At 41.9% G+C, this 20,896-nt stretch overlaps 2 protein-coding genes across 12 annotated transcripts in view; both read left to right on the top strand.

The window, feature by feature from the left end:
• Nucleotides 1-14,004, top strand: part of slc8a2a (solute carrier family 8 member 2a) — a 15,143-nt gene extending 1,139 nt beyond the window's left edge. Inside the window, exons 3-12 of one of the 7 annotated variants that reach the window (XM_030781340.1) lie at nucleotides 3,771-3,998; nucleotides 4,303-4,584; nucleotides 4,729-5,175; nucleotides 5,495-5,844; nucleotides 8,083-8,186; nucleotides 8,930-8,947; nucleotides 9,464-9,576; nucleotides 10,375-10,474; nucleotides 12,572-12,841; nucleotides 13,628-14,004. In XM_030781340.1, the coding sequence (XP_030637200.1) occupies nucleotides 3,771-3,998; nucleotides 4,303-4,584; nucleotides 4,729-5,175; nucleotides 5,495-5,844; nucleotides 8,083-8,186; nucleotides 8,930-8,947; nucleotides 9,464-9,576; nucleotides 10,375-10,474; nucleotides 12,572-12,841; nucleotides 13,628-14,004 (2,289 nt within the window). Of the gene's footprint in view, nucleotides 1-3,770; nucleotides 3,999-4,302; nucleotides 4,585-4,728; nucleotides 5,176-5,494; nucleotides 5,845-8,082; nucleotides 8,223-8,929; nucleotides 8,948-9,400; nucleotides 9,577-10,374; nucleotides 10,475-11,273; nucleotides 11,283-12,571; nucleotides 12,842-13,627 lie in introns of all 7 variants that reach the window. The other 6 variants (XM_030781336.1, XM_030781339.1, XM_030781341.1 and 3 more) reach the window with 6 other exon arrangements.
• Nucleotides 14,005-15,409: 1,405 nt separating this feature from the next.
• On the top strand, nucleotides 15,410-20,535 carry srsf7a (serine and arginine rich splicing factor 7a). 5 transcript variants are annotated; one of them, XM_030781251.1, is made up of 9 exons: nucleotides 15,410-15,432; nucleotides 15,563-15,643; nucleotides 16,565-16,792; nucleotides 18,504-18,683; nucleotides 18,772-18,840; nucleotides 18,951-18,989; nucleotides 19,320-19,433; nucleotides 19,595-19,705; nucleotides 19,918-20,535. In XM_030781251.1, exons 3-9 carry the CDS (start codon nucleotides 16,572-16,574, stop codon nucleotides 19,967-19,969), a joined length of 786 nt encoding a protein of 261 aa, XP_030637111.1. In that variant the 5' UTR covers nucleotides 15,410-15,432; nucleotides 15,563-15,643; nucleotides 16,565-16,571; the 3' UTR covers nucleotides 19,970-20,535. The 5 variants fall into 5 exon arrangements, with proteins under 5 accessions (XP_030637111.1, XP_030637110.1, XP_030637112.1 ...); XM_030781250.1 differs by having other exon boundaries at nucleotides 15,411-15,448; XM_030781252.1 differs by lacking the exon at nucleotides 15,563-15,643 and having other exon boundaries at nucleotides 15,414-15,448.
• Nucleotides 20,536-20,896: the final 361 nt, after the last annotated feature.

Genomic DNA, 20,896 nt, shown 5'->3' on the forward strand with positions numbered 1-20,896 from the left:
ATTTCTCATTCAAAGAGGAGGACAAATATGTTCTGACTCAAAACAGCTTGTTTACATTTTTTTTTTACATTTTTACAGGTTTTTTTTCTCATTTTCTATAGCTTTGATTGATGGTCAGAATGTTGGCCATTCTCCATTCATTAACCTCTATTTTTCTTCCTGTCCTCACTCCTTGTGAGATGCATTGTAGATAGCAGGCAGACTAAGTGATATATAAAGGTTTGCCTTCCGCAAATCATTGAGCAGGTTCTCTCACCCGGAAAAATCATTCGTAATTTTTTTTTTGTTGTGGAAAAACTTAGATGAATTTCCATATAAAGCAGAAGACATGTAATGCTTTCCAAACCAGAGGATGACTCCGTAATCTGTCTGCCAATAATCTACTGTTTTAACAGTCTCTACACACACACTCACTCCAGTATAACACTCTCTACACGTACTCACTGCTATATAACACTTTCAACACACACTCATTCCTCTATAACACTCTCAACACACATTCACTCCTATATAACGCACTCAACACACACTCATTCCTCTATAACACTCTCAACACACATTCACTCCTATATAACACACTCAACACGTACTCACTCCTATATAACACACTCAACACACACTCACTCCCATATAGCACTCTCAACACACACTCATTCCTATATAACACTCTCAACACAAACTCCTATATAACACACTCAACACACACTCACTCCTGTATAGCACTCTCAACACACAATCATTCCTATATAACACACTCAACACACACTCATTCCTATATAACACACTCAACACACACTCATTCCTATATAACACTCAACACACACTCATTCCTATATAACACACTCAACACACACTCATTCCTATATAACACTCAACACACACTCACTCCCATATAGCACTCTCAACACACACTCATTCCTAAATAACGCACTCTACACATACTCATTCATATATAACACTCTCTACACACACTCACTCCCATATAACACACTCAACACACACTCATTCCTATATAACACTCAACACACACTCACTCCCATATAACACTCTCAACACACACTCACTCTTATACAACACTCTCAACACATACTCACTCCTATATAACACACTCAACACACACTCATTCCTATATAACGCTCTTAACACACACTCATTCCTATATAACACTCTCTACACACACTCATTCCTATATAACACACTCTACGCACACTCATTCCTATATAACACTCTCTACACACAGTTATTTCCCTCTTATACACATTACATACACTAAATCCCACATGGCACACTCTACACACACTCATTCCTATATAACACTCTCTACACACACTCACTCCTATATAATACTCTCAACACACACTCATTCCCATATAACACTCTCTACACACACTCACTCCTATATAACACACTCAGCACACACTCATTCCTATATAACACTCAACACACACTCATTCCTATATAACACTCTCTACACACACTCACTCCTATATAACACACTCAACACACACTCATTCCTATATAACACTCTCAACACACACTCATTCCTATATAACACTCTCTACACACACTCACTCCTATATAACACACTCAACACACACTCATTCCTATATAACACTCAACACACACTCATTCCTATATAACACTCTCTATGCACACTCACTCCCATATAACACTCAACACACACTCATTCATATATAACACTCAACACACACTCATTCCTATATAACACTCTCTACACACACTCATTCCTATATAACACTCAACACACACTCATTCCTATATAACACTCTCTACACACACTCACTCCTATATAACACACTCAACACACACTCATTCCTATATAACACTCTCAACACACACTCATTCCTATATAACACTCTCTACACACACTCACTCCTATATAACACACTCAACACACACTCATTCCTATATAACACTCAACACACACTCATTCCTAAATAACACTCTCTATACACACTCACTCCCATATAACACTCAACACACACTCATTCCTAAATAACACTCTCTACACACACTCACTCCTATATAACACACTCAACACACACTCATTCCTATATAACACTCTCAACACACACTCATTCCTATATAACACTCTCTACACACACTCACTCCTATATAATACACTCAACACACACTCATTCCTATATAACACTCAACACACACTCATTCCTAAATAACACTCTCTACACACACTCATTCCTATATAACACACTCAACACACACTCATTCCTATATAACACTCTCTACACACAGTTATTTCCCTCTTATACACATTACATACACTAAATCCCACATGGCACACTTTACACACACACTGCACACACACTCTACGCACACTCTTTTTGTCCTCTATCAGAATCTAAACACATTATTGGCTAACACACTCTACACACACTCATTCTTGTGTATCTAACGTGCTGTACATCCACCCTTTATCATCTAACACACTCCTCACATTGTCATTCTTATCTAACAATCTAAAAACATATTTTGTTGTTGAAATATTTTTGGTTTTTTATTGTTTTTATTGTTTAACACATGTTTAATTGCTTATAATTTATTCTACGCACACCCTTTATTCAACTGAAGCTGTTCACCGTTAGAATTAGATGTTCATGCTTAAGGTGCTCTCACAGTGGGAGATGGTCAGTAGTCCTCTCTGTCAACAGAGCATCAGTCTCTCAAGGTCTCACTCAACTCACTACTGAGAAATCATCAACCCTGTTCCCAAAAAAAAAAGCGCAGCTGAGAAATCATCTACTCCATTCATATGAAAAGTGACTCTTTAAAATGTATGAAGTGGAAACTATCTGTCATGATCCACAGTACTGAGAATAAGGAAATGTTTGTACAGACACTGCTGCACAGTAAACATGATGGCAGTGTACTCAGTGGTCAGTAATGTCTGAGGTTTTAGGTCCGAACTGCCACTGAGCCGGGATCAGAGCAGGACTGGAACACAGCAGCTGTGGGACAGGGCACGGCTAAAACGGGGCCAGGACAGGTGCGGGACAGGGTAGGGGAGGGTTAGGACGGAGCAGGGTCACGACCTGTCAGGGGAAGGTCACGGCCGGGGTCAGTGGAAAATAAAGAAACCTGCATGCGAGCTGCCTTACTACTGACTCAGGTTGCCTCAGAGTGGAGCTCAGTCTGTGTTTGAGCTGAATGTCTGACTTTAAACTGTTATGTTTGTAAATGACTGCTGTGTATCAACACTTTGACACCCAGTTCCATCATCCTCACATCTCATTTATGAAACGTGCTTCCATACCTCCGGTACGTTACTTTTGTTTCTGTGGGCCCGGTCCATTTGTCTTAATGCCCGACATCACAGTGCAGTGTGAGGATTAGGAGAAAGCAGAAAACACCAGAGGACACTCACATGTATGCACACACACATTCACACACACACACACACGCGCGCACACACACACACGCACGAACACACACACACGCACACATACACATACACACGCATGCACACAGACACATGCATGCACACACACAAAACACGCTGTGCTTTCTGTTAGCTGCCTGCATTGAAGTGACTCAAGTCACAAGCAAACCTAAGGCAAATACTCCATGGCATATCATTATCTCATTCAAAATGGAACAAATGTTGTTTGTCTCTGAAGAAACTGTCTGCAGTAGAGGTTTCTGCTTTTAACCAGAGGCAAACATCAGCATCTGAGACTGTGTAAGTGTCTAAACACTTGACCGATTCTTTTTATTCTTCTCTCTCTGTGAAGGTGTGTGGCCATAACTTTGATGCAGGCGAGCTGGGTCCAGGCACCATTGTCGGCAGCGCGGCATTTAACATGTTTGTGATTATCGGTGTGTGTGTGTGGGTGATCCCAGAGGGAGGCGTGAGGAAGATCAAACACCTGAGAGTCTTCTTTGTCACAGCGTTCTGGAGCATCTTCGCCTACATTTGGCTTTACCTCATCCTTGCCGTCATCTCTCCTGAAGTTGTGGAGGTATGCGTGGGTGTATGTGTAAGTTTGTCTTAGCTATGTCTTGTGCAGTGTGTGTGTGTGTGTGTGTGTGTATGTGTGTGTGTGTCTCAGCTATGTCGTATGCATTATGTGTGTGTGTGTATGTGTCTGTCTGTCTGTCGGTGTGTATGTGTGTGCACTTTTGTGTGCATATCTGTATCTGTGATGTAGGTTTCATATATTTTGATCACTTGCTGTCTTTGCTCTTATTGTTCAAAACATGCAGTGTTTAACTCTTTGTGTGTGTGTGTGTGTGTGTGTGTGTGTGTGTGTGTGTGTGCTGCAGGTGTGGGAGGCTCTTGTCACATTGCTGTTTTTTCCTGTGTGCGTGGTTCTTGCTTGGATCGCTGACCGTCGCCTGCTGTTCTACAAATACCTTCACAAGCGTTACCGTGCCAAAAAACGCCATGGCATCATCGTGGAGATGGAGGGAGAGCTGGCACCCAAGGGCATCGATCTCATAATGGACGAAAAGTTCCATAGCAACCCCAACAACTCCACCAGCAACTCAACTAGTACCATAATCACCATGGAAACCCACAAACAGCCAGAGCAAGACAGGGAGGAGGTATGTTGGTTAAATACCAACAGTGCATCAGTATAATTTGGTATCTAATTGACTCACACTTAACGCTTCATATGTTCTTACAGTGTATGACCTGTTCACATTGTTGTTCAGTCAGTGGCTGAGGTGCTTTGTCTGTGTGTGCAGGTGATCCAGATGCTAAAGGAACTGCGGCAGAAACACCCTGATAAAGATCTGGACCAGCTGATAGAGATGGCCAACTACACAAGCTTACAGAAACAGAAAAAAAGCCGGGCCTTCTACCGTGTGCAGGCCACGCGCATGATGATCGGAGCCGGTAATGTGTTGAAGAAACACGCGGCCATGGAAAACGCGAAGCGTGCCATGTCAGATGGTGCTGGAGATCTGGACTCGGCCAACCTGGTCCGCGTGGCCTTTGAACAGCCTCAGTACCAATGCTCGGAGAACTGTGGTTCCGTCAGCCTGTGGGTCAGTCTGCAGGGAGACGCGGGAACCAAAACGCTTCACTTGGATTATCGGACAGAGAACGGGTCAGCCAATGCAGGAGCAGATTATGAGTACTGCGAGGGAACATTGGTGTTTCAGCCCGGAGAGACACGCAAAGAGATCAAAGTGAGAAAGAGAGAGAGACAGAGAGAGAGAGAGAAAAAGAGAGAGAGAGAGAGAGAGAGACAGACAGACAGACAGAGAGAGAGAAAGAGACAGAGAGAGAGAATGTGTAAGTAAGGTAACTCAGGTTGTGGAGTACAGCCCTTTAGCCAGGACAGTTTTGGAGTCACCAGCAATAGAGTTTAAGAGAAGACAATAATGGGTCAGAAGCCAAAGAGTGTGTTTAATATGTGATGTATTTAATGTGCTTCAATTTGTATGTGTGTGTGTTTGTGTGTTTGTGTGTGTGTGTGTGTGTGTGTGTGTGTGTGTGTGTGTGTAGGTGGCAATCATAGATGATGATGTGTTTGAGGAGGACGAACACTTTTTTGTGCGACTGTCTAACCTCCGTGAGGGTGAGGGCGGGACCAACACAGAAGGCGCCTGTTTGGTCGAGCCACAGGTTGCCACGGTGATTATCCTGGACGACGACCATGCGGGCATCTTCTCGTTCGGGCAGAAGGAGCTCAGGGTGAGCGAGAGCTCGGGGATCGTGGAGGTGGTGGTGGCACGGAATTCGGGCGTTAGGGGAACGGTCATGGTGCCGTACCACACGGAGGATGGCACAGCTCGACAGGGCGTGGACTATGAGCACACACAGGGAGAGCTGGAATTCACCAATGAACAGACAAGGTGAGAACTCTCCCTCAGACCTGTTATCAGGTGGAGATTACCACCCTAAAGTGAAACTCTTTATTAACCCTTAACTTTGTGTGTGCTTGAGAGGACAATTCTTTATGTAAGCACTTGCCTGTGCATTCCTGAGTGTGTGTGTGTGTGTATGTGAGCAAATGTGTTATTGATGCTGTAGTGTCTAGAGAGAGACAGATCCCCTTCCCATTAAAGATTCAGCCGGTTAAAAAAAGAAGAGGAAGAAGCAGTTACAGCAGGTTCAACAAATGGTCCTCAGGAGGCTTTATCAGTCACAAGAAATGACACTGAACACCACATGACTTCATATAGAGAGATCAGAAAAAATTACACTGAGCCATCGGAACACCACATGACGTCATATAGAGAGATCAGAAAAAATGACACTGAGCCATCGGAACACCACATGACGTCATATAGAGAGATCAGAAAAAATGACCCTGAGCCATCAAAACACCACATGACTTCATATAGAGAGATCAGAAGCACCATATTCATCATGGGTGTAGCTTCCAGATAGAGTGTCAGACACACATAGGCTGTGCTGGGAATATGATCTTTGTAATACTTCTTACACTTTAAAACTGAACTGTGGAGAGATATGATTTGTTATGTTTTCTGTCAATACAGTAATTTAGTTATTTAAAATTAAATTATTACTTTAATTATGTAGTTATTTTATTCTGCTTTCCTAAAGTTGTGCTAATTTCTGTTTAAAATGGGACAGACAAAACAGTGCCAAATTTTGTGACAATATCTTATATCGTGACAATATCATTTTGACATCATCGTTTTGGATACCAGGAAATGGCTATGAGCTGTGCTCAGAGTGTATATAAACCATATGAAATGGTTATGAGCTGTTCTCAGAGTATATATAAACCATATGAAATGGTTATGAGCTGTTCTCAGAGCGTATATAAACCATATGAAATGGTTATGAGCTGTTCTCAGAGTGTATATAAACCATATGAAATAGCTATGAGCTGTTCTCAGTGTATATAAAGCATATGAAATGGTTATGAGCTGTTCTCAGAGTGTATATAAACCATATGAAATGGTTATGAGCTGTTCTCAGAGTGCATATAAACCATATGAAGTGGCTATGAGCTGTTCTCAGTGTATATAAACCATATGAAATAGCTATGAGCTGTTCTCAGAGTGTATATAAACCATATGAAATGGTTATGAGCTGTTCTCAGAGTGCATATAAACCATATGAAATGGCTATGAGCTGTTCTCAGTGTATATAAAGCATATGAAATGATTATGAACTGTTTTCAGAGTGTATATAAACCATATGAAATGGTTATGAACTGTTCTCAGAGTGTATATAAACCATATGAAGAGCATTAAAACATCACTGTGCTGGTCTTGGTTAACACTGTGGGAATTCCCTGTGAGTACGGTGAACTGTGAGTACTCTGAGATTTACATACACACTTGGGCTGGTGCTGAGGTGTGTAAATGAGTTTTGTTCCATAAATGTGTAAGAATATCTCTATTTATTTGCAAACAGAAAGCAACTGACACACAAAGCAACTGATACAAAAGCATTACATCTATTATTCTTCAAAAAACCCCCCAAAAAACAGCTGGTGCTAGTAGATGTATTGACCTTTGGCCTAAAGAACTACTCCACACTGTCATGGATGATTTTTTTATAATAACTTCTGTCATGGGATAACTTGGTGACTATGAGTTCGACCAGTTTGTGTGTGTGTGTGTGTGTGTTGGGTATGTGTGTGTCTGTGTGTGTGTGCGGGCGCACACATGCGCTGTTTGTTCGTCTAACTGTGTGGATTGAAAATCTGATGAAAGATGAAATCAGTATATCTGTAGTGATCTTCCACAGTGCCTGCTGTGTTCACGCTGTGTGTCATGTCCTTTCAGCTCTCTCAGGCTCCGCCCACCTCTCAGCTCTATCTGATGGTTACTGAACTTACATTAACATCAGTGGCCTTTATCCATGGGCGTTTATATGAGTGTGAACTCCCCAAAGCTTTCTCCACAGGCTATCTGTGTGTGTGTGTGTGTTTGTGTGTGTGTGTGTGTGTATTGGACTGAATTATTCACTCTCTGTGTGTTTAAGTATTCATGCAGCCCTAGCTCTGATCTGATTTAAATGACAGTCTCTGTTAATATTTTAGGGCTTATGCCAAGAGGAAATGATCGTTTGTCTCTCTTTTCTCTCCTGTGTGTGTGTGTGTGTGTGTGTAGTCAGACACTACAAGTGCGAATCATTAATGTCGAGGAATTTGAGAAGAAAGAAAACTTCTTTATTGTCCTTGAGGAACCTAAGTGGCTCAAAAGAGGAATTTCAGGTCAGTGTATGTTTCTCTCTCTCCCTCTCTGTGTGTGTATGTGTTTGGGTGTATTTGTGTACCTGATATAAACACAGTACTATCTGTATGAATGTGTGCCCAACTGTTATAATTTGGTGATAGTATCATATTACCACCCATCAATCCTACTCACCCACTTACCCACCCACTCACACACACACACACACACACACACTCACACACGCACACTCATAGATATCTACACGTAAGCTCTAATTTCAATTGCTAACAACTGCCCAACAACAGTCAATGCATCACACACACAGTAACCGTATCTAATTCTCACAAACAGACTCATACACACACACACACAAACACACCCCCTATACCCGTGTCAGTTTGTGTATATGTGCCATGGGCAGATAGTGATCTGTGGAGAGTTAGTGAATTGAATGCAGTGCAGGAGAACATAACAGTATCTGCTTTCCTCCCCCGGCTCATAAACTGACCTGACTGAATGTATCCTGTCAAAGGTAGTTTAAGGAGAGACCTGCAGGAAATTATTGCTCTATCAACCATTCAAACATTCTTTTGTTGTTGTTCTTGTTGTTCTTCCAATGACAAATCCACCCAATTTTTTGATTGACACTGGGATTGACAAATGAGATTTATGAATAAAAATGAATAACTAACTGCTAAATAATCTGTTTGATAGCGCACTTGATTCATTCTTTGATTAACTGATTGATTCATGCTTTGTCGCCTCCCCCGTTTGATGACAGACTTGCTGCTAAATCAGGGTAAGAGACTAAAAAACCTATTTATTCACTCCCTGTGTGTTTTACACACTATTTCATTCATTCCCTGCCTCTTTTACTCATTATTTCATACCAACTTCACTCTCTGCATCACCTCTTCTCTCTCTGTACCTCATCTCCTCACACAATGCCTTACCTCCTCCATCATCCCCATCTCTCTACCTCAATCTGCATTTTACCCCAAACCTCACCCCTTGCCTCCCTCAGTACTTACCTCTACCTCACACCCTACTTCACAACCTTACCTAATACTCCTGCTCTCACACATACTTCCAACTTCACTCTCAACCTCAAACACTATTCCACTGCCTCCATCACTGTGCACCTCTTCACCTCACTCTACCTCACTCTGTTCTTCTTTCAGTCTCACACGCTTACATTTCATTTATACTGCATCATGTCTCAACCACACATAATAAACATATACCATTACAGCAGTTCTCTTAACATCCTCTCTCTTTCTCTTTCTCTTTCTCTCTTTTTCTCTCTCTCTCTCAGGTGCGCCCAGTCCGGAGGAGGAGGAGGCACGGAGGATAGCTGAGATGGGCAAACCGATACTGGGAGAACACAGCAGACTGGAGATCATCATAGAGGAGAGTATGGAGTTTAAGGTAACCTTTGACCTCCATACACACACACACACACAGAGCTCTGAGGTGTGTGAGCATGTGACGTTATACGTGAGCATGTGTGTGCCTGCTGGAGACGATTTTGTGTTGATGTCTTTAAACTCTCCCTCATAGATACGACAGGGAATGACTCCCAACGGCGTTTTAGACTCGGTACAGTAAGCTCCTCCCTTAGTAAGACACAACCTGTTCTGGCGTGAACCTTTTTGAATTTTTACAACATTCTCTCTGATTTGATGCTCTTTAATTTCACATACAGTCACTTTCCATTGGACGCTCCACCCATTATGTTTCTCACCCATTATGAGCATCAACCAATTAGAAAGAAAACTTTCATCCATATCCTTCTTTAGTAATTAATAATTCATGACTCAGAATTTGAATACTGAAAACCTTTTATACTCACTTTGACTGCTGTGGTGCCTGTCCTTTTTCATCTCATTGTATCTGAAAGTGTACGATCCTCTTTTGTTCCTTTGTTTGTGTTTGTGTTTGGTTGTGTGTATGTGAATTGATTTTTCTCTCTGAACTGGTCTTTACTGATCATCCACCTGTGATCTCATTGAATGTACTGTAAATCTACCATCTCTGTTGGAGCTAAATGATTACCAATTGCACTTTGAGTTAAAGTGATTACTCACTGAATAATAAGTAAGTATTGATAACTGATTGTTTCTGTTTCATGTATAAAGCAAAGTCAAATCTTCCTGAATGATTGTCATGTTGATTCTTTGTCTGGAATCTGTGTGTGCATAAGTGCATGTGTGTGTGTGTGTATAGAACACGGTGGATCGTCTTTTGAAGGACACTAATTTAGCTGAAGTAATCGGGACACACACGTGGAAGGAACAGTTCATTGAAGCTCTGACTGTCAGCGCAGGTACTGTCCAAACTTTTTTGTCTCTCCTAAAATTCTCCACGAACAACAGGACCAAGTGAGCAGACTAATGTCCAACCCCACTGTGGCGCGTGTACAGTGCATGTTGCTCACTTCTAATTCAATAATATTCATTCAACTATAAATGGACAAAAATAATGAGTTTTGCTTAAAAGCCATCCGTGATGCACTTGTCTTCATTTAAGAACTAAAGCTATGCTATAATCATCAACCAATTGCCTAAAAGCTCCTGTTAAGCTCTCATGAGCTGTCAGAAGGCCATCACTGCTTTCATTTAAAATGCGGCTGTTGTGATCCGTATGGCCTGAATCGCACATATTTGGTTAGATTCCCGCCAACCGTCCGTGAGTGAGGGGGCTGGAGTAAGCTCATCCCAAATGAAAACAGCAAGTGTTCCTCTTCAAATCAGAAATGCATTTTTCTGTATTACAGATTTTTATTAAATCATCTTGTCTTCCCTGAGCTTTGCATAGCCATGCACAAAATACATAGTACTGTTGTAAGTCAGCTCCTTGCCCAGTTTCTGTTTTCCAAGACAAGCTTTTCCTGTAATGTCACTGTGAACTGTTCAGCCTGAGGGAACTGATTGACCTTGCCTTTGTGTAGTTCTGGAGTTTTGGAGTAAGGGAATTTAAAAGGTATTTTTGAAGATTGAAAATCTCTCTGAGAAATAGCTATTTTCAAACAGCCATCTATGAATTAGCGCAATGAGGTTCTCTCTTAGTTTGTAAATGGGAATTAATGTTTTTGTGTGATGTACCCTCTAGATCATTGGTTTCAGCTTTTGATGGTTTCAAGAGTGTCATTGCATAGAACAGAGCATGTGTCTTAGCTCAGCAAAGGCTGGATCTGTCTCAGTAATTTAACCAGACTACCCTGCAATAATAATAATAATAATAATAATAATAATAATAATATTTATTTAGAGCCCAATATCACTATTTATAGTCTCAAAGGGCTTTACATGTCTATAACAAAGTCAAATCAAAATTATATCATGCATAAGTTCGAGAAAATAGATAAGTCTTTAGTTTTGTTTTAAAGGAATTGAGAGAGTTTGCCTCTCTAACTTCTTTAGGTAAACCATTCCAAAGGAAGGGAGAGCGGTAGGAAAAGGCTCGGTTGCCAGCGGACTTCTTTTTAACTCTTGGAATGACTAATAATCCAGAATCTTGAGAGCGCAGGGTGCGAGGTGTGTTATAGGGTGTAATTAAGCCAGACAGGTAGGAGGGCGCAAGCCCATGTAAAATTTTATATGTTAATAAGAGGACCTTAAAATCTGGCCTTGCATGAATTGGGAGCCAATGAAGGGAAGCCAGGATAGGGCTAATGTGATCAAACTTCTTTGTTCGGGTCAGAATTCTAGCAGCAGCATTCTGGACCAGCTGAAGACTATTGGTACTAGAGGCAGGCAGGCCAGAGTAAAGAACATTGCAGTAATTGAGCCGAGACGTGACGAATGCGTGAACAATGGTTTATGCATCAGCCATACTTAGAAGGGGCCTAATTTTAGCAATGTTACGGAGGTGATAAAAGGCAGTACCCTGTTAGTATCCTAGCATTTTGCAGATTCTGGTTCTGTGTGGTCTTTCAAGTCAGTCAACTCAGATTTAATGTCTTGTTTAATCTTGCTTTTGAATTTGTTGTTTTCCTTCTTTAAACCCATGTAAAAGTCAGTTACTCAGTCAAGCTTGCCCCTAGCGTTTCACTGGAGTTCCAGTAGCGTTTCATAGGAGTTCCAGTACAGTTCTGCTTGAGTTCCAGTAGCATTTCACAGGACTTCCAGTACAGCTCCACTAGAGTTTCCATCTAATATATATGTGTGGGTGTGTATGTGTATATATATATATATATATATATATATATATATATATATATATATATATACGTACACCCCCCCCCCCACACACACACACACACACATATATATATATATATATATATATGATGAAACCAGATCCATAACTGTTCATATTACCAAAAAATAAAAATTCACTGATCTAAATCGTATATGGGCTTAATACTTTGTTATTTATCCTGTCTATTTAATGAGTTTAAAAATGTCTTCTCTCTTCTCAGGAGAGGATGACGAAGAAGGAGGAGAAGAAAGGAGGCCATCTTGTTTTGATTATTTCATGCACGTGATGACAGTGTTCTGGAAGGTTCTGTTTGCGTTTGTGCCGCCCACGGAGTATGGGAATGGCTGGGCCTGCTTCGTGATGTCCATTCTGGTCATTGGCTTTCTCACAGCCATCATCGGGGACTTGGCCTCTCATTTTGGCTGCACTGTGGGCCTGCGGGACAGTGTCACTGCAGTGGTGTTTGTGGCTCTGGGCACCTCTGTACCAGGTGTGTGTATGTATGTTAGGGCTGAACGATTAAGTGATTTCAAATCGAAATGGTGACTTAAAAGTTGTGTTTGCTAGAAAGACTATTTTTCTCAGCAGAAACTTTGAATAAATAAATAAAATCTTTGAAATTAAACATTATGTCAAGTTTCTTTTATCATTTTGGCAAGTAACCGTATAATAAGCAGGGTCCTGTTCATCCTGTCTTGATTTATTTTTCGATAATGACCGGCGGACTATACACTATCCCTTACCTGTTCGATTGTTCTATGTTCTATGTTCTATGCCAGTTAAAAACTGTAATAAAATAATACAAGTTGGAAGCACTTCCATATCTTTAAGTTATCATCTTTGCATTAGAATATAAAGCAGTTAATATTCTGATGTTATGTCTTGTGGTAATGCTCCATCACATGTTTTAAACCTATTACACAGTGAATATTGAACTGAAGCTTGACTTTACAAAATTCTATCACAAATCAAATTGAAATTGCAATATCTGTCAGAAAAATCGCAATTAGATATTTTCCCCAAATCGTTCAGCCCTAATGTATGTGTTTGTGCACTGTATGTAGAGTAGTGTGTACCGTATGGGACTACAAGGAGGAACAATCAGTTATAAAAGAAAAAAGACGTTTTTAGAAGTTGTTATCCTCTCTTCTTTTCTTCTTTGCTGTCGTAACTTTCTTTTCTCCCTTATCCACTTGTTTTCTTCTAACCCCCCCCCCCCCCCTCCACACACACACCTATTCTTCACCCACTCCCTCCCTCTCTCTCTTTCTCACAGACACATTTGCCAGTAAGGTATCGGCCATTCAGGATGAGTATGCTGATGCCTCTGTGGGGAATGTCACGGGCAGTAACGCTGTGAACGTGTTCTTGGGCATTGGCGTGGCTTGGTCAGTAGCTGCCATCTACTGGGAGGTTAAGGGTGAAGTGTTCCACGTAGACCCCGGCTCCCTCGCCTTCTCTGTCACGCTCTTCACCATCTTTGCCTTCATAAGCATGGGTGTGCTGTTGCTACGGCGACGGCCCTCCGTGGGGGGAGAGCTGGGTGGGCCAAAGGTCACGAGGATTCTGACCACACTGCTGTTCTTTGGCCTCTGGTTCCTCTATATCCTGTTCTCCAGTCTGGAAGCCTACTGCCATATTACTGGCTTCTGAGACACATATGCACACATACACATGCACACGTACACAATCAAAGCACACTCTTTAATGTAGCAAAATTATACATACATTTGCAGACTCATGTACCTGCACAAATACCAGTTGTGTTTGTCATTCAGGTTCATATGAAGATATGTGAACCCTCACATACATATTTACTTAAACACTCACAAAGAGGGAGACATGACTTTCACAATAACACTTAGAAGTATGTTGGTCACAACAAGGACTGGTCTGAAACTTGTGTTGAAGTGTTGAATGAGGGAGCAAGAGTAAGTGAGGGAAAGAGAGAGAGAGAGGAGAAAGGAGCAATACATTTGTAAAAATGTTAAAGAAATAACAGATACAGATGTGCGCCGCTGAAGACTGAAAAAGGGTAAAGTGCATGAAAAATGGATTCTTCGCTCCACATGAAAGTTTCAGTAGGAGAAAGTGGGTGAACTGAGGTGGAACTTTGACCTTTACCTAGGAAACCGGTCACTCCTTAACCTTCCCTCCTGACCATCATCACAAGGCATGCTGCTTCATTGTATGGACTGTCTCCATTTTGTACCATCATTTATTACCTGGAAATGGCCTTCACTTTCCAAAGCACACTCTTTTTGTGAAGGGACATCTCCATGGCAACAACCAAAGAACTCTTTATCCCTGCTGTTAACACCTTAAGACTTCTGATAAAACTACTGAATTATATGCCATTTAGAGGGAAAATGTGTAACAAAGTTACAGAGTTAACCAGTCTCATGGGAAATTATGTTTTTAATCAACTTTGATTTTTTTCCTGTTTAATATATGTATTATATCATAATATAATGGGGGGGGGGGGGGTTAAATCGTTAAGTTAAAAGTGGAGTCTTGTCTTTGTGTATATATGTAACCATCTCAAAACAAATATATAACAATGTAAGTAAAATGTGAATGTCTTCTGTGTGTTTATGTCATATAAATTGTTGGTTAGCTCCAATGCCGAGATAAGGCAGAATAACTGGACTAGCACTGTGGAATTCATGGAAGGTTTTTTCGATTCATAAAACCGTAATCACAAAGCGTCATTCCTCTGGTTGCACTGTAAACAAGGTAAAATAATGAACTACCGTAATGACAAGAACGTACCAAAACTGTTTAAGAGGCGAATCGATGTGTAGATGTCCTTTGTGACGAAGATATTTGATCACATTCAAACACACACACGTAGGTTTGGTTTCAAGAAGTATATCGCTTGTTTTATGAGAATACCTAAATTAAGGTCAATGGTATTTCGAGCTACAAAGATGTGATGCGCGCCTTCACAGAGCGTCACGACTTCAAAAGCCAATGATCATCCCAGGACGAGAGACCACTCCCCTTGCTTAAAGTAAAAGAAAGGACAGCGCGCTGTCGGGGTTGGCTGTGGTACTTCCGGGGGAAAAGGTGCTGTGTAAGGTGAGACAGAAGTCTGGTAAGCAGTTGTCTCCTTCCAAGCTGGTTTACGTTTAGGGTCCGGATATTGTGTAACTAAGGTATGTAACATATGCGATAAATTAACAATAAGCGATATTTTCCACGCGATTAGGGCTTGGTTGCAATAGCGTGACCAACCGGAAGAAGACCCCCTGCGCTCCTTCTCGCGGAACTGGTCCCGACGTTTGAGGCTGTAAGTGTAATAAAACATTATATTTTCCTCAGTTGGTTCTGTTTTCTCGTGTCAGACATGCATCGGAGATATCTACCGATGATATCATGATTTGTGATTATTGATCGGGTATCTTTTTGGATCGATAACATAGTATTTCTGTGTCCACATGTGACAAACAAAGGACTGCCATCTTTGTGCGGCCTTGATTTCTCGCGCACTTTTCTAACAGAGTTAGCTCGACATGTGCTAACCGGCTAGCTCTAGAGGTGCCATGCTTTCAGAGTCAGTTAGGCTGTCGAGTGAATAACATGTTTTCTACTCTGTTTATCTGCATTGTCGCAGATGCTTTCTGAAACATCATATGCTGATATAGTAAGATATTCGTCTTTCTAGAATTTCGGCTACTCAGCCCAGAAAGCAGTTTTTGTTTTTTTTTTATTCATCACAGGCAGCAGAGTCGTTAGCTTAGTTATACAAGACGGTCCTTATGACATGTTTTGCCGCTCACCAAAAGTTGTTATTGTAGTCGCGGTAATGTTTAAAAAGTGAGGGTAATTGGTCTTCGAAGTCAGCATTCTCAGAAGTGAGCAGTGAGGCTCGTCCTCTTTGAATTTAATTTCGTTCTGTCAGATTTGTTTGCTGGCTATTTCAGTTTTCATTTTGCCCATTTATGCTGGGACCAGTTTTATTCCGTTCCTCGCGCGGCTTAACACGTTACCGTTCACCCCTACTTAAAATGAACCGGTTATAAATTTAATGTTGAATTCAACCACCTGGGCAAGAAGATGCCCATAGAGGAGACGATACAATGGGGATGGTTCATTCGTTCATTTGCCGTTGCACCCGCTGTAACGACTTAGATGTGAGGAGTGCATCGTCCGTTAAAGTCTTTACTAATTCAAGCCGTTCTGATGTTTCCTCTTTGTCTTCACACAACAGGTTCAAGATGTCCTACTCATCGTCTCGCAGTTCCTCGCGTGCCATGGACTGTAAGGTCTACGTAGGTGACCTGGGCAACGGTGCGGCCAAGGGCGAGCTGGAAAGGGCGTTCAGCTACTACGGTCCTTTACGCAGCGTTTGGGTTGCACGCAACCCTCCAGGGTTTGCATTCGTGGAGTACGAAGATCCCAGAGATGCGGAGGATGCAGTGAAAGGGATGGATGGAAAGTGAGTCTACAGGTGGTCTGCCTGCCTGCCTGCCTTCTTTATCCATGGTTTCTTCTACGTGTAGTCTGCCCCCCCCCCCCTCCATTGACAGCTGCACAGCTCATTTCTAAATGGGGGAGGGAACTTACCGTGGTCTTCCTCTCTCCTGGTCACCCTGCAGCAGGTTTAGACCTCGTATTTGAGGTGAGCAGATGTGAGTTGGATCCCTTTTTTTGGGGGGTGGGGGAGGGGGGCGGGGGTTGGCACCCTGACAGGTGTAGAGTTCAGGAACCTTTTGGCCAAGAAGAGTAGCATACATAAAAGGTCCATCGTCATGATGGAAGTAGTTTCCTAATGATTATCAGTTCAACAGGCAGCGGTGGTAATGTGTGGAGTGCGCACGAATGTTTCAAACAAGCTTGGGACCAATGCTCACCATTCCTTCGTAGTTGAGGCGGATGATGGATGGAGATGGACTCTGCTGTTCCAGAGAGGAAAACACGTTAGTGAACATCTTTGAGTCGCCAGTTAGGATTGTGGGTTAGATGACCATTTGATTGTCAACACTGGTCCATGAGCCAATCTGTGTGTTCGTGCTAATACCTTCCAGTGGTACGATTGCAAATGGGAAGTAGTTGACAGGACTGCACTTTAGAAGTTTTGCTGGTTTAGTTAGTTTAATTTCATGAGAAGAAAAAGAAACAAGTCAATGTGATCAGTCACTATAGAAGTGCATGCTCTGGTCTTAATGTTACAGAACACACCTTGACTATACTACTTACATGAGCTGTCCAGGGGCCTGTACTACAAAGCAAGGTAAAGATAACTTCTGGTTGAATTTGCTCAGAATAGGTAGTAAACCTAAGTAGTAAATACAAGAGCCATATGGCTTCATTCTCCTAGCAAAACAAAGCCACAGAGCTCTTCTATTATGAGTTTCACTACTTGCGCTCAGTTAATTTAACCAGGAATTACCGGGTTAAGCCAGTTACCTTGCTTTGTAGTACAGCCCTCCGGTGTGCATTATGTCATTGATTTTCTGTTCATAACGGAGCAAATACAAACCCCCATCTTCTCCAGAATGAATGCTCTTTAGCACACAACACGAGCGTGGACATCATCATATCTTGGTGGATCAATTTAATTGGTATTAATTAATTTAAAATTTAATCTAAAAGTCTTGTTCTTTTATGTTGAAATAAGTGTTTAACTTGGAGGGGACGAATTCTGTTGATGACTGCAAACCAAGATGACTGCTTAAGCTCAATTGTCGTTAACATAGCAGATTATATTTATAAGAACTTGCAGTTCTTAAGATTTGAATTGAAAATCCTTGCTGACTGCAGAGCATTAATCGGCGTGTCCTTTGTTTCAGAATGTGCTGTTAAAGCATTGGTGCTCAGGTGCTGGTTAGCTTCCCTCTGATGGAAGGAAACATTTAATACTACACACACTGGAAGGGGATGTGAGATGACCCTGTTTAGGACTTAATGTTTTTATTAAGGCTGTTGTATGACACTGTGCTGCCTCTTGTGATTGAAAGTTACAACTTTGCAAACGGGTTCACCAGTTTATGAATGCATTTGTTGTGCCCAGAACCAAATGGTGAATGCAATCAGCCATGCAAATGACTGAATTCTACTCCAGATGAACAGGTGAATAGATTGTAATTAATATCATGAAGGTAAAGGAAACCTCACTAAAAGCCTTTCAATTCTGGTGTGTATTCCAGGGTGCTGTGCGGAGTCCGGATCCGGGTGGAGATGTCAAACGGTATGACTAGAAAGTCTCGTTACGGCCGTCCCAGCCGCAAACAGTTTGACCCAAATGACCGCTGTTACCAGTGCGGCGAGAGTGGACATTACGCCTATGACTGCTACCGCTTCAGCAAGAGAGGCCGTCGCAGTAGCAGGTACACCTGGTCTCCTCTCCTTCCTTCTCAGGGCCGCTTGCCCCTGTACACTCGTCTGTCTGTCTCATGCTCTTCCGTTCCCCCACAGGTCCCGGTCCCGGTCTCGCTCCAGGTCCCGGGGGCGGAGGTACCGTTCTCGAAGCCGAAGCTATGAGAAGTAAATATTTACCCTATACTGCATGGGTTTTTTATATAGTGTTTTTGTTTTTTCTTTTGCGTGTATATGTGTGTGTGTTATAAACACGTCCCTCTGTTTTCCTGATCCAGGAGGTACCGCTCTCCTTCATACTCCAAGCGTAGAAGCAGGTAGGGAAATGATGTCATTCTTGCAGAGTCAAACACAGACCCTTTAATCCCTGATGTGCTAACCTGTTGCTGAATGTAGTCACATCTGCATGCAATACATAGTCTTCTCTAACCTTGACCTTGACGTTCTCTCCTCTAATACTCTGACTCCACAGAGGTATAAACCTATTACCCCTCTGCACCTTGCTCGTATATAGTCTGAATTTGGTTTTTTGCCTCCTGTTATTTTTATTTATATTTTTTATTAGTACTTTTGTTCTTGAATTAACTGAGCAACTGTGGCATGACAGTTTCCTCCAGGATAAAGTTTTTTCATCTTATCTGGTATAGGTCTGCCTCCCCAGTGCGCTCTAGATCCAGAAGCCCAGTAAGGAGGTCCAGGTCACCTGTCCGCAGGTCCAGAAGCCCAGTCAGGAGGTCCCGAACACCAGTCCGCAGGAACAGGTGTGACGCTGGTTTACTTGCTGCATTCTACACCACTTTCTACAAAAGTGCTTCTTTTCCCTTTTCCCAAGCAGTGTTTACCCCTAAAAGACACAAACACACACACACACTTCATGTCTTCTGTGTGCATCTGTACTCACACCATTTTATTTCCTCCGCAGTCGATCCAAATCCCGCTCTAAGTCTCGGTCCCGTTCTGGATCCAGACCTGGAGCTCGCAGCGTTTCGGGATCCCGCTCTCGTTCCCGTTCAGCCAGTAACAAGAGGGACAGGTGAGCTCCTCCCTCTGTCCTTTTGCTCCTTCAGCTTGTGCTGTTGGATCAACATACACTGGACATGTACCATTGAGTTTATTTCAGATCATATACAGTGCACCTGAAATAGTTATTTATGTACAGTTCAATAAAGCACAAAAAACAAAGGACACTGTTTGCAATGATGTATACTTAAACATGCTGATTTATCGTGTGTGTGTCTGTCTCAGCCGTTCCAGGTCTGCCAGTCCGAGAAAGAGCCCCACTCCAGATGCTGACTGACCGGAGTGAGGAGTGTGTGTCACCTCGTGCCCTGCCCTTCTCTGCCACCCCCCCCCCCCCCGCTCCGCTCAGGGCTTCAAGCCATTTTACACTTTGTTTTAGGGTTTTTGTTTTTTTTTTTTTATTTAATGAACAACTCCCTTTCCTGGGCAACCCCTGGATCTGCAGCAGTTATATGAAGGTCTGATGTGAACTGTTAGTTGTAATCACAAGGCCCATTCAACGTCTCAGGCAGTTTACAGACCTTTTTAGTCAGTTTAAGGAAAAATCCCGTACCCCTGCCCAAACCTGCCGCATCTTTTTTCTTTCTTTTCTTTTTTGTTTGTTTCTCATGTGTCTTAATTCTTTTTAAAAGTATAAATGCACATATATGGTTTATGGTCTAGAGCCTGTTGACTGTGGTCTTTTGTGAATTTGGAATAAAGCAGCGGCATGATTGGACAGCATCACACGCACTGAAGAGGATGAACCAATCATGAATTGCCAGAGCTGGTTGTGGAGTAGAATGTTCTGTTTTTTTCCCTTTTTTTTGGGAAACTGCAATGATCTTTTTAATAAAGTAAATCTTCACACTTCATATGTTTTGTTTTATTTATTTATTTTTTTAAATGTTGAATTGTTTTCCATTTAAATTTTTATTTTGTTTATGGGTTCAACATTATGGTTTTCCCAGCCAAATTGCCCTTTCCACTGTCAGTCATCAAAGATATGACAACAGCATCTTCTGGTAGCCAAATCTGTTATTGACAACATGGAATTATGTAACGTAAAACAAATCCCCGAATAGCATACGATGGAACAACTGGATTTTTCACCACCTGCTTACAAGGTGTCTGTGAGGAGAAGTCCGAGTCAGCAAGGGCGTGGATTCTCAGAGAACTGTTGGTTTTTAGAATGATGTCTTAATATGGACAATAAACACCTCAG

The sequence above is a fragment of the Chanos chanos genome, chromosome 8 (assembly GCF_902362185.1).
Source record: "Chanos chanos chromosome 8, fChaCha1.1, whole genome shotgun sequence".
In the NCBI taxonomy this organism is placed as follows: Eukaryota; Metazoa; Chordata; class Actinopteri; order Gonorynchiformes; family Chanidae; genus Chanos; species Chanos chanos.

What these genes read in the sequence shown, in the direction of transcription:
- srsf7a (XM_030781251.1), top strand. Translation starts at nt 16,572, where the DNA reads ATGTCCTACTCATCGTCTCGCAGTTCCTCGCGTGCCATGGACTGTAAG. An exon ending in AGAGGCCGTCGCAGTAGCAG is followed by an intron (nt 18,684 to 18,771) that starts GTACACCTGGTC and finishes GTTCCCCCACAG; the next exon opens with GTCCCGGTCCCGGTCTCGCT. An exon ending in GCCAGTAACAAGAGGGACAG is followed by an intron (nt 19,706 to 19,917) that starts GTGAGCTCCTCC and finishes TGTCTGTCTCAG; the next exon opens with CCGTTCCAGGTCTGCCAGTC.